Genomic DNA, 12,888 nt, shown 5'->3' with positions numbered 1-12,888 from the left:
CTACCAATACTGCTATTACTTATACTACTACTACAGCTATTCATGCTACTACCAATACTAATACTACTATAGCTATTAGTATGACTTCTACTAGTACTACTGCTATTACTGCTACTTCAAATACTGCTATTACTACTACTATTACTTCTTCTACTACTACTACTACTGTTATTTTAACTACTACAACAACTACTACAGCTATTACTATGACTACTGATACTACTACTTCTACTACTTCTTCTAATGATGAATACTTCTACTACTAATAATACTTCTACTACGACTACCACTTCTACTACTACAACTACTACTATAAATATCACTACTGCTACTACTAGTACTTATTCTAATGCTACTAATACTTTTACTACTAACTATTTATAGTACAACTACCACTTCTACTACAACTGCATTGCTACTACTATTACTGCAACTACTACTATGACATATGCTATTGCTACTAATACTTCTTCTACAAATACTGCTTTTATACCAACTACTACTACGACCATTGCTACAGCTATTGATACGACTATGACTACAACTACTACTACTGCTACTGCTGTTATTATTGCTACTACTAATACTACTGTTATTTCAACTACTAATATGATCACTACTACTGCTATTACTACTATTACTACTACTCCTACAAATAGTTCTACTACTTCTACTACTATTTCTACTGCTATTGCTACTATTACTACTACTCCTTCTAATAGTTCTACTACTTCTACTACTATTACTACTACTACTACTACTACTTTTACTACTATTACTTTGACAGTAAAATCGTTTAGCTTCAAGCTTTTCCTGTATTGTAGTTCAGTTCTTAGCTTCTTTCATGCAGCATGGGAGGAAAATGGAGCACCCGGACTAAACCCATGCCGACACAGAGAAACTCCTCATAGAAACAAGAGTCAAGGTTGGTGTGACTTTGACCTTGTTGCCCTTAGGCCACAGTGTCAACCACTGAGCCACCGTGAGGCCCTTAGACTTCTCCCAGTGGCATTGCTGCACACTTTCTCTACCTGAAGCTGTTGGTGTGGTGCTTTATGGGATGAGAACGGTTAGAAAGAAGGCAGCCGATGTACCTGTGGAAAAAGCCACGACCTGGAGCACATCTCTGCACCAACAGTGGGACAACCTTTGCAAGCCTTTGCAAGCCTAGCAGATAAGTTTGTGATTTGTACTTTCACTACAGCCTTGCACACTTTCTTCGGACTCTTCACGTCCGGGCAGAAGCCCTCAGTGATAGGGAGCCCCTCTATCGTCTGGTTTACCAGTCTCTTAATGTGGTAGACCACTCCTCCTGGTTCAGGTTCTAGAGAGTGCTTGTTCATCACTCTCACCGTCAGCAGGGTAGTAAACACCCGGAGCTGTTTCTCACTTTCTGCCTCAGTTGTAGACTCCGAGGCAGAAGGATTAGCGTACTCTTGATGATGTTTGAGGTTGTTGCATGGTGACCCTGTTTGATTGATAGATCATCCAATTACCTGACGTGCATTTTTTTAGAGTGCCTGCACTTTTCCGAACAGTTTCCAATTACTACAAAAACATCTGGCTGGTCAGGTTGACTATCAAGTTTCACCAGCATTTGGTTGGTTAGCTGTTAGTGCAGATTCTTCAAAAGGGACACTCTATCCTTACCCATGTCCTTTTATTCAATCCAATTAGGTATGTGATCCCTTGTCAACGTCGAAGGGCTGTTTGATATTACTTTAAGGGATACCCTGAGGAGCACACTTGGACGTGTGCAGAGTGAAGGGAATTTTGGACTGTGGAAAGAGCTGACAGCAGTGGGTTAAGATAGTGAAAGATCTGTCGTGAGCTGTCACGACCCTAACAGGGAGGTGTTTGCACATTTACGTCAACAACAAGTCGGGGTCAGAGCACCTTTTTAGAATGAATGACCTGGTATGTCTATGATGAAGATTTTTCGAGCAGAGAGTAAAAGTAAGTCATGTCCATGTCTTCAGTCAATGACCAATTCACAAAAGGAAATTAGATGTGGTGTATCAGCTGGACAACCCCTTTGTTCTAATTAAAACCTGTTATTTTAATCCACCATCATATGTCCAAGCTGCCTACAAGAAGACAGAAAGAAGTCAATGATCAGCACTATGTCAGTGAATATCAATTTCCTCTGTTTATCTTCTCATCGAGGACCCCATGAGTAACCATCCTCCTCTAGTTAATAAAGCTTGTTTGTGCAGAGTGACTCCCACTCTATTTCTGTCTCAACCTGACTTCTGCTGTTCCAGTGACCATTGGAAAAGCAACCTCAGCTTTTGTAAAGCTACCACCATGTGTTTACTGCTCTTGGGTTACACATGGTGTGGCTTTGATCTTCAAACCAGCGGGGAGCAAGAAAAAATAAGAATCAAAGTTTTTTTTGGTTTCAATATGGAAAGTAGGGCAGATGGAGAATGAAATTCCCTTTTTTATTTTTATTTTTGGTGTCCACCATGTGTACCGATTTTAGAGGATTGAGAATACTCTCACACAGACCTTGGAATATTGCAGCATATTCAAAATGGTCTGTTTTCTCTCTCCTCTGCAGACTCCGATGAACCAGGCATCCACGCGGTCCCACTGTATTTTCACCATGCACGTGTGCAGTCGTGAGCCGGGCTCGGCCACCCTGCGACGCTCCAAACTCCACCTGGTGGACCTGGCAGGATCGGATAGAGTTAGCAAGACTGGCTTGAACGGGCAGCTGCTCACTGAGGCCAAGTACATCAACCTCTCCCTCCACTACTTGGAGCAGGTAGCTGCTTCTGAGACATCGTTTTTTCATTGGAATTAATATATTGTGCAAAAAATGTAGTATTCAAAATATGTTTTGTATCAATAATGAATTGCATTTTGCCATACATTTAATTTGCTTAATTTATCAACCTTAATTTATCAACCTCTTGCACCCGAGAGTGCCCCAAACTACTTAGTTTACTACTATTTAGCTACTTAGTTTGGATTGCTATACGTTTCATTTTAATTTATTTTATTTGAGACATTTGACATTGATTTACAATTTAGCCCTTTCAACTGCTGTTTTCTTCAGGTGATCATAGCTTTGTCAGAGAAGAACCGCTCCCATATCCCCTACAGGAACTCCATGTTGACTTCTGTGCTGAGAGACAGCCTTAGGGGCAACTGCATGACTACTATGATTGCCACAATTGCAGTGGACAAGAGGAACCTTGATGTAAGGCCATGTTCAGACAGACTATTCTGGTAGATTGCCAAAAATAGTGTGGAGAAACAAGGTTATTGAGTGAAATAATGTTATAGGCCCTTCGGCCTTGCTGGCTAGCTCTGTCAGTTGTAAATATACATTTGCTCTCCTGAAATAGCATTCTACAATGGTGTATTAGAGCCATTGAAGGTATAAAAAAAATGAAAATACGGAGCAGGAAAAGGGGGGTACTAGTCAGAGAAAAAACTTCCAAGATTCCCCTACCCATATTCTGAAATCTCATTTCTGCTAAATGCATTCAGTCCAGATCTAGCTGGCGGGGACAGATTTTGGCAAATTAGGCAGAAGGATACACTTGTGACTACGTCAACATAAAACCCCTCTTTCAGCTACATCATTTTTTTTTCACCTTCAAAAATACGTAGGATTCTCTGGGTCTTGAAACCAAGTTACATTGTTACATTTTTAAAACAAAAAAGTATAAAAAAAAGTATTACAAATATAGCTCAACAGTATTACATTTTGTCCTCTTTGTTTTAGTCCTTGCATGCATTCACTTTAAGTAAATGTACCAGATGTTTTCATCAGGAGTGATATTCTTCTTCAGGCACGAAAGCAAACATTTAAACATATTTTTTTTTAAACTGTTCTACAGGAGTCCATCTCAACGTGTCGCTTTGCTCAGCGCGTGGCTCTCATCAAGAATGAGGCGATACTGAACGAAGAACTGGATCCTGCCCTGGTGAGCCAGCCAGACACTCACAGCAACTACAATTACTATTGTTTAGCCACACAATTGCATCATGGAAGCACGACTTAATGCGCTGCTTCATCATGGCCAGACCCTCCTCAGAGCTTCTACACCTTGAATTAATCAGCCAATGAGAATCCAGCTTCTAGATGTAACCCACAAAGTGTCCTCTTTAGGTTTCCAATACCAAATTATTTCTTCCAGTGTCACATGTCATTGTGAAAGCAGCAGTTTTCCAGCCTCAACATGTGGACACCTGTCCGTTTTTGCGTTATTTAGACTGATCACAGGCTCCTGTTTGCATTCTCTCTCGGTCTCTTTTACATGCCTCCAATTCTGTTAAGGCATAATTTTTATCCCAATAACTTACAGCCTCTTGAGAAAGCATCCAGCTGGAGACTGTTGTGTATAAATGTCTCTACATGCAAGCAAGCACAAATCGCACAATGTTGTCAATCTGAGGACGTAGTGCAGCAATGAGAGCCTATTTACTTTCAGTCATTTTGTTTAGTAGCTATATATATTGTGAATGCATGCTATATTTTGGTAAGTTGAAGAAGAGGCCAGAGTAGGAGCAGGAAAGCAGAGAAGGTTTTGGTGAGAATATGTCATTGGATTGTTACAACATATATTTGTAACCGAGGCCTCTGGATTTTTTACACACAATCTGCCTTTTTATTATTGTTTTACGTTATATAATGAGTGATAGGAAATCACGTGAGAGATGGCCTGAGCAGCTTTGCCAAGTTAACCCTTGACGATGGTTTCCCTCCTTCACTCACTCCTTTCACAACACTCACACCTTCCTGTATTGTAGTACGCCAGGAAGCAGACCTGGTAGCTGTTATGAAGGCCCCTCAAGGGGATATACAGTAGTAAGTCTTCACAGCTACTTTTGCTTCCTCCCCTCCCACCCAGATCTGCCCGAGGATCAACTGCTACTGTATTACTGCTGGTGAGACTTGGCTGGCCACTTGCAAACCCTACAGAGGTATTTTTAAGAGAGTCTGCGGCCGGGCGCAGTAATTGTGACAGTGTCTGGCTGCTCCCAATTGGGTCCGGCACAGTTTCAGCTCCAGGCAAACCCAAACCTCCGTGGGCAAATTTCTTGTCACCGTTTGTCTTTTTAGTATGTTTCTCATTTTGTCCGTTGCTCCAGTCTCTCTGTCTCTCCATCTATCTCTCTGCATGGGAAAAAAGTTGAGCCAGCAGTGCAGTTTGCAGATTAAAATTATGTAATTTATTGTGGTTTGGGGTGACACTCAGACTCCCATTTTTGGCCTGCCTCCATCTGAAGGCACACTGTCTATTGGACATGCTGGCTAATAATAATTGATTTGAAACCTGGAGGTTGCTTTTTGCCAATCTTGCAGTGAGTGTTTGCTTCATCGCTCAGACCACGCGCTGCCTCAATGGTCTTATACTGTAGCCTACAGGCTCCAGAATGCACTTCTTCAAAGCCTGAACAGCAAGAAACCAGCCAGACCAGACAAAACATTTAACACGTCTCTCATGGACAGGGTAAGAATGAGGTGTTGAAAGTGACCTGTGATCATAATGAAGTCAGCCACAGTAAGCTCACCATATAAGGTTGGCTCTGTTGGTCTCTCTAAGAGCACTAAAGTCTGTCTTAAGCCTCCATTTAGGCCAGGCTGATCTGGTCTACAGGAAGAGGAAATTGTCAACAGTTATCGGATCTTCCAAGATGCTTCCACCATCTTTTTGGTGTGTACTTAAGGGACTCTTGAGCGTTGTTTGCAGGGGTCGTTTGAGTTGAGCTGAATTGCCATCAAACTTCTAGGTAATTCATAAAGGGTCAAAAAAGTTGATCTTAAGGTGTTGTTATGCAGCTAAGCGGAGGGTAATAGGAGGCTGGGTGACCCCCCCGGACCTGGACTCTCCCTTTACTCTCCCAAGAGACACACAACCTGTTGCTTGAGAAGACAGCTCTGATTAGCGCATACCTGTGAGTCAAACAGAACCCTGCTCATGGCCCACGAGAGAGACATAGTTTGAGAAGCGGGTGTGGAAATTCCTGAGTGGTTGCTCCCCCTGGATCCCTCATTCGTCTAGTCTCAGAGCCTGGCCTTCGTTAGGACAGAAGCGTGTGTAAGTGTAGTGGTGTGCTGTTCAGTCCTGTGCTCCTCGCCTTAGTCCAAAATGCCTAAAATGAATGGTGCCATGCATGGAACACAGCCCATGCATTATCATTTTGTTGTGGCGTATGTAAGAGCCATGTTAAGGTGTAGTGGGCTCCGACACTTCTTCCTTCTTAAAAAGAGGCCCCCATAATGGAGCCAATACTACTGTAGTGCTGTTTACTATGAGTGAGTTTTTGCATAGGATGGATAGTATATATTCAAAGAGAGGACTTATGATTTAAAGTTAGGTCTATTTATACAAGTTAGTTTAATGTTTCAAACTTAATTGACCCTTTGGCTCTGCTCCATAGACTTCCAAGCAATAATTTAAGATGTCCCCCATTGTCAGACTGGTTTAGTGGATCTGGAGCTTGTCATTGTTAAATGTTGTGTAATAGTGATACTAGTTACCTGGAGAGGTGGAAGGAGATATACGTCTCTCAAACATTTCTACGTAAAAACCGGTAGGGCTAACAATAGCAGAGTGCGTTAGCACGTCATTAACTAGCGTTAGAACGTCTATGCTATGCTAGCTACAGAAGGTATACTGAATGTACACATGCTGCTTTTGCTTTTTAATGATCGTAACAGTGAAAAAATACATACCTGACTTTACAGGAACTGTTTCGTTCCTTAATTGTCTTCTGTGTGGATCTCCAGGTGATGTGTTGGTTCACCTTCACACTGTGATCTGTAGATTTAGCTTCTATCTTTATCTTTTCAACCTGTTTTCACTGCTCAATCATTTTGACATCCTGGATATATCCTTCAACGCATATTGTAGACCTTTCTGTCTTCTTCACTCTGAAATCGATTTTTGTTAGAACATATTTCTTGAGGTTGTGCAGTTAGTCACAGTGTGGGCTCCATGCTCAGCTTGACGGAGTAGCAGCGTGAGGCGGGGCTTGACAAAGGTCAATTATGTAGCATGTTTGTCTCAGCACATAGAAAGTAACTCAGAGAAACATGTAGTGTTGCTTGTTGCATATTGCAATGACTTGGGTTTCCATAGGACATGCTAGCATCATCAGTTACATGGCCTGAGTCAATTTTTATTCCGGGTGTATGGAAGCCTGCCGTGGTGCTGTGGTACCAGTGTGGGCTTGGCGCTCTGAAATAGACTGCGTGATTTTGCTGACCAACAACTGGCGGTCAGCATTTCAGGATGCAGCTGGGAGAATTACATCAGACCAAGGGCTCCAAAAAAGAGATGCAGGGAGCGGCTCTGATGAGGGATGGTCAGCTCTGATGTTAAAAAATATGAAATGGAGTGGATTTGGGGTGAAATTTTTGTTTCGCTATGTAGCACCTACCCAAAACCACACTTGCACGTTTGTTTCTTCTCAAGAGCATCTTGAATTGTCAATGTCTGACTGTCTTTACAGCCAAAATATGTGTTTGCTAGGAGTGGCGACGCTTTGCTGAAATGGATGACCTATTGACCTTGATTTAAGTGTTCACTGAACTTCCGAGCTCCCTAGCAACTTTGTGTCAGGAGTCACCACTTTCTGTTGTATTTGCTCTCTTTCACCGAGACCATTCCAGCCGTTCAGTCTGCTTTAGTATTTCGCAGTGTGGTCAAATTCAGCGGTGATAGTTAAGTGGGATTTATACTGAAGAGATAAGTGGGTCATGTGAGAAAAAGCACAATCGCCACTTGTTTCTTTAGGTGGTTTCACTGTGTTGTTTTGTGGTAGGATTCGTGCAGAATTTTTATTACAACTGGTATGGCTTCGTTTCAATAACTACACCATCCATTGATTCTGGTGTTGGTCTATCTTCATCCCATTAGCATGTAATTATACGTCTGTGTTTAAATCTAATGTAGAAAGGTCATCTCCTTATTCCTCCTTTTTTCAGGAGACTTACCAAGTTAATAAATGTCCAGTTAACATCTCGTACTATTAGCTGCAGAGAAATCGAGCTGTAGGTTTTATCAGTCTAATCAGTCCTCATGTGTCGTCTGTTGTGGATGTGGCCCCTTTCACATTTGATCATAGCGCCTCAAGTTCAAGTAACGGCACACTGCTAATAACATGCTCAGCTTCAGAATAGGGGCACATGTCAATTGGGCTCACCTCTAACCTCTTGCTCCTGGTTGTGGACCAGGAGATTAAGGATGTAATCCCATTTAACAGCTCGACAAATAATTCAATATGAAAAGCACTGAGTGCAGAGAACTGAGTGCTTGCCTTCAGGGGTGTAGAAGTAATGAAGTCATTTTTAATCAGCAATTGGTTTATAAAACAAATAACATTTTCTTTCATAATTTGGCAGCTCCTGTTTAAGTAAGTACTACAGATGCACAGTTGATTGATCGGTCAATCCACATCTCATTGTTAATTGGCGTTTTTTGACCAAAGAATTCTGGGGATTTTCTGTCACACAGCAAAACAACCATGCAAGATGCAGTCTCGAAAACTTCACAGGATGGGTGTGGTCCGAGCATGGACTCCTGAAGTATAGGGGTAGGAAGTAGGATAGGGGCAATTGGCCCCCCAGCTTGCCTGATTATGGGTCGTTGCTGGTGTGATCGCATCCACAAGATGATCTCAAGCTTTTGATGCATTCCCACCGGCAATAGGAACGCTGAAGTAATGTAAGCCGGCCCTTCGCAGCGGCTAGTATGTTCCACAAGCTCTTAGCTTTTTCAGTAATATAATAATACATAAAGAACTCTGTTACATGCCACAAACGTATAAACACAAGCAAAATAGTCGTCATGAAAGTTTTACGATTTCAGTACGAACCGGCTATCGTTCTTAGGCTCAGTGAATGTGCTTTGTGCTACTGGGCTAGCCTTTGTGCTACTAGGTTAACCTTTGTACTACTGGGTTAGCCTTTGTGCTGCTGGGTTAGCCTTTGTGCTACTGGGCTTGATTATGTGCTACTCGGTTAGCCTTTATGCTAGTAGGCTAGCCGTTGTGCTACTGGATTAGCCTTTATGCTACTGGGCTAGCTGTTGTGCTACTGGATTAGCCTTTATGCTACTGAGTTCGCTCACGAAGCTACGAGTTAACTTCTGGACTTCACTGTCGGTCCATTTGTCCGTGTTTTCTTGCATTGTTTCGTTGCAAGCTGTTGTTTATGTTTTGCTTTGTCTGTTCACATGGTTAACAGGTTTTTAAAACAGGCGGTGGCCAGTTCTGTGTGACCAATCACGGTACATTTAAGTCACTCATGGTTGCTCTTGTGCTGGGAGTACCTACTCTGAAAAAGGAGCTAAAAAAAAGCTTGTCAGAATCAATTATGTTTGGCTACTAGTACTTACATGTAACTTAACTTCAGATCTGAACTCACTGATCCTCTAGGTGCTAGATAGCGAGACGGCTGCTAATCCCTGCCTAGACTGACACGAGACATCTTAGACTGACCTCTGTAGACATGGACCCTTTCAGCAAGCAGAAGCAGAGCGCCACAGGGTTATCTCCAAAGATTAAAGATTACAATGTCAACAGGGCTGGGGCCAGGACATCTGTATTTGGAGGATTCTCTTTTTCATGCCTCAAATAGATTTTTTTTTTCTTATATAGTGTTTAACTTAAATGGCGGCCTCTGCAGGTGGAGAACACAGTACCTGGGTTACACAGATTACAAAACATGTTGCTGTCAGTATCAATCAGTGGAATTATGCTTTAGGCTGTTAATGAAAACCATATCCTGGTCATGGTTCAATCAATAGACATTCTTGCTTCTTTTTTTCCCTTTCTTTTAAACAAAGATTGCTATCTAAGTACTTATTTACGAACCTATGTGTGTTCTCTGTGAGATATTTTTCTCTTATGCGTATACAGTATATACCGTAACCAGACCCGGACAGCGGTTACTAACAGCAACTACCCTGTTGTCTCAGTGTGCAAGTCTTTAACCGAACACGTGCAGACAGACAGCAGTGGAGGGTTTTAATAAGTGTACAATTTTTTATTTTGCTACCGTAGCTTTTTAATGCTAATTTATGTTTTTCTTCCTGCATTGGAGCATCCAGTTGTCTGGAATCACTTAAGTTTGTCCTCAAAATGCATCGGCAAGATAAGCCGCAAGATCATTTTCAGAAGGATTGTCTCATCAGTTGGCAGCGGTGAAACAGCCTCTGTCTGCTCGTGCATGAGCGCATGTCTTTGCATGTAGTGTGTAGGTGCCAAATGTGCTTCATATTGTGTGTGTGTGTGTGTGTGTGTGTGTGTTAGTGAGAGCACTATCTTTAACCCTGCCTTTTTTGTGTGTATTTCAGCTAATAGCCAGTTTGAAGAGGGAGATCCAGTCTCTGAAGGAAGAGCTGGCCATGAAGACAGGAGAACAGAGAGAAGAGCAGCTAACTGTGGAAGAGATCCAGAGGTATGTCACCTCCTCTTTCTCCCTGATTCCTCATCCCTTCAATCCAGTCGGTCTCTCTGCATAACCTAGCATTGAAACAGACTTGGCCTATATTACTGATGTATGATTATTGAGTAACATTTTACCTAGGCCAGGCACAAGAATGAAGGGGCTGAGGGGGCTGTTAAAAATCCGGAGGGGCAACTTTTTTTCATAAGATAAAATGTATTGATTTAACCATGCAATAATCTTGGAAAGGCAAAATAACAGCAACAGCATAAGGCTACTGGTTCAAAATCAAAGAACACATTTATTAATCAGAGAACCTAACACTATCAGAGCACTAAATATATTTTGAGCAAACATTTGTTTGTGGCTTGCAGCTTATTCTCTCCGAAACTGACGTGTTCTGTCCGTCCGTCGATCGATCTCCTCTGTTGTATTTTAGTATTGTGGACGTCAAATTTATTCATAATGAATAATATTTCAGACTCCAAAAGCCAAAGAGTGTGTGTGTGTGTGTGTGTGTGTGTGTGTGTGTGTGTGTGTGTGTGTGTGTGTGTGTGTGTGTGTGTGTGTGTGTGTGTGTGTGTGTGTGTGTGTGTGTGTGTGTGTGTGTGTGTGTGTGTGTGTGCGAGCCTCTGTAAGCAAGTCATCCCAGGACAGTGCAGACGTGTATAGTGCTGCATTGGCCCCGTCAGCCTTCTAGGATGTTTACAGTGTGCCTCAGACCCGGGGACGAGAGCAGATGGTCTTTTTTAGATCTCTAATTTGTATTTGTAATGCTCAAAACCCGGAGATTCCTGAGCAAATATGTTTCATGATTTATAAGTGTTTGGGGTTTGCCTCAAGTGCATACATAACGTATGCTGTTGGCCATGCACCGATGCTAGAGTTGAAACCTCATTCACTGATGTTTAACCAGATCTAATGGAGTTCCCCAGGGCTCCGCTTCAGCCAGGACGGCTTCATTTCTGCACCTATACTCAAATAGCAGAGGGAGCCAGTCAGTCAGGGCCAGAGTTCAGGCCAGAGGTGCCATGGACGACTTGGAACATCACTCCCCCCATGCTAATGTATTTACCGCAACTTAATCCCATCACTCTGCCTTTTTTTAAATTTCCTCTCTCTCCTCCCGAGTGGTTATCCTTGATTTGCCACTGTTTGGGGTCAAACTCACACAGGGAGCCTTTGATGATGTCTGTTGTGACCACATTCACTGATCATGCTGACTTTGTTGATGCCGTTTCCTCTCAGGTTTATGCATCGACTCATCCCCAGCACAGAGTGATTGCACACATCTTGGCTTATTTGTTGTCCTCGGGCATACAGATTTTTTTATCTTCACAGAAGATTCAGTGTTTTCGATCCACTCCCATAAGAGCTGTCGTCAATTTTTTCCTTCCAAATATTCTATTAGTTTTCTTTTTTTTTCTACTTAACATATCACCTCACGCCTTTTGGAAAAAAAATATTTGGAAATTGTCAAATTCTGGCATTTGAAAGATGAAGCTTTATCTCATACAAAATATTGCACATGGCACTGAAGGGCATTCTCCAGAAGCCAGCTTTGTATCACAAAACCACCGGTGTCTCGCGGGTTCCTGAAAGAATGACCGCTACGTTTGTTTTAAGTCCTAAGGCATGTAAACCCGATGTGTTTTTGCACCGAACAAGTTTGCAGTGGAAAATAAAAACGGCACGTTGTCGTGCCTACACCGGATCCGTCTGGACGGCTGCCGTCAGTCGGTCTTTTCCAGTGGCCCGTTCCAGAGCTCCAAGAACCAATGTTTGGACTATCGTCCAGTGATAGTTTATCAACGGTCCGGCCCAGAGGAGCTGAAACACACATTTAAGTAAATAATTTTCTTTTGACCAGAGCCACATTTTAAACATCGGATATAAATATTAACTGTTTGAGTGGCTGCTGAGTGTGTGCTGAGTGTGATGGAGAGGGATTGTAACTTGGAATGCGGCACTGGTTTAAGCGTAGGTGGATCATTAGAGAGCATCTGCGTGTGTCTGTGTGTTTAGGGTGGAAGAGCTAGTCAAGGCCTTCCTGGAGGAACCTGATCCAGAAGTGACACTGTCTTTGGGACCAGACATGAGAAAAATCCAGCACTGTTTCTCCCTGCTGAAGGTAATATATTTACACGATCTGCATGCACGTCTCCCTGTGTGACCTGGTGTTTGTTTTCCTCCTCCTGTCCATGAATAGATCCACGGGTCATCACCATGCAGCATGGCAGCAGGAGATATTGTCTGTCCAGTTTGTCATTGAAACGGACATTTGTATTCTGTTGGTTAGTGTTGGTGCTGGATGTTTATCTTCACCGTAGCAGTGAGTGGCTGGAAGATATAGAGCACATCTGGTCAGTGAGGTGTCAGAACTCTGCACATCCATCAGCTCAGCAGCAACCAGCTGACCAATCACCTCCTCTGTATAGCTCCCTCTACTGCCTTACTTTTCAATGAACTAAAAT

At 42.5% G+C, this 12,888-nt stretch overlaps 1 protein-coding gene across 1 annotated transcript in view; it reads left to right on the top strand.

Moving 5' to 3' along the window:
* The window catches only part of kif6 (kinesin family member 6), a gene marked incomplete at both ends in the record, with an annotated part of 71,140 nt that overhangs the window by 14,252 nt on the left and 44,000 nt on the right, over nucleotides 1-12,888 (top strand). Inside the window, 5 exons of the mRNA XM_079174746.1 lie at nucleotides 2,564-2,770; nucleotides 3,065-3,208; nucleotides 3,855-3,941; nucleotides 10,323-10,426; nucleotides 12,440-12,545. Coding sequence (XP_079030872.1) covers nucleotides 2,564-2,770; nucleotides 3,065-3,208; nucleotides 3,855-3,941; nucleotides 10,323-10,426; nucleotides 12,440-12,545 — 648 coding nt within the window. The remainder of the gene's footprint in view (nucleotides 1-2,563; nucleotides 2,771-3,064; nucleotides 3,209-3,854; nucleotides 3,942-10,322; nucleotides 10,427-12,439; nucleotides 12,546-12,888) is intronic.

Source organism: Pholis gunnellus (assembly GCF_910591455.1).
Source record: "Pholis gunnellus genome assembly, chromosome: 15".
Classification (NCBI taxonomy): Eukaryota; Metazoa; Chordata; class Actinopteri; order Perciformes; family Pholidae; genus Pholis; species Pholis gunnellus.
Note: the sequence above shows the minus strand (reverse complement) of the source record. Positions and strands in the feature narration are given on the sequence as shown.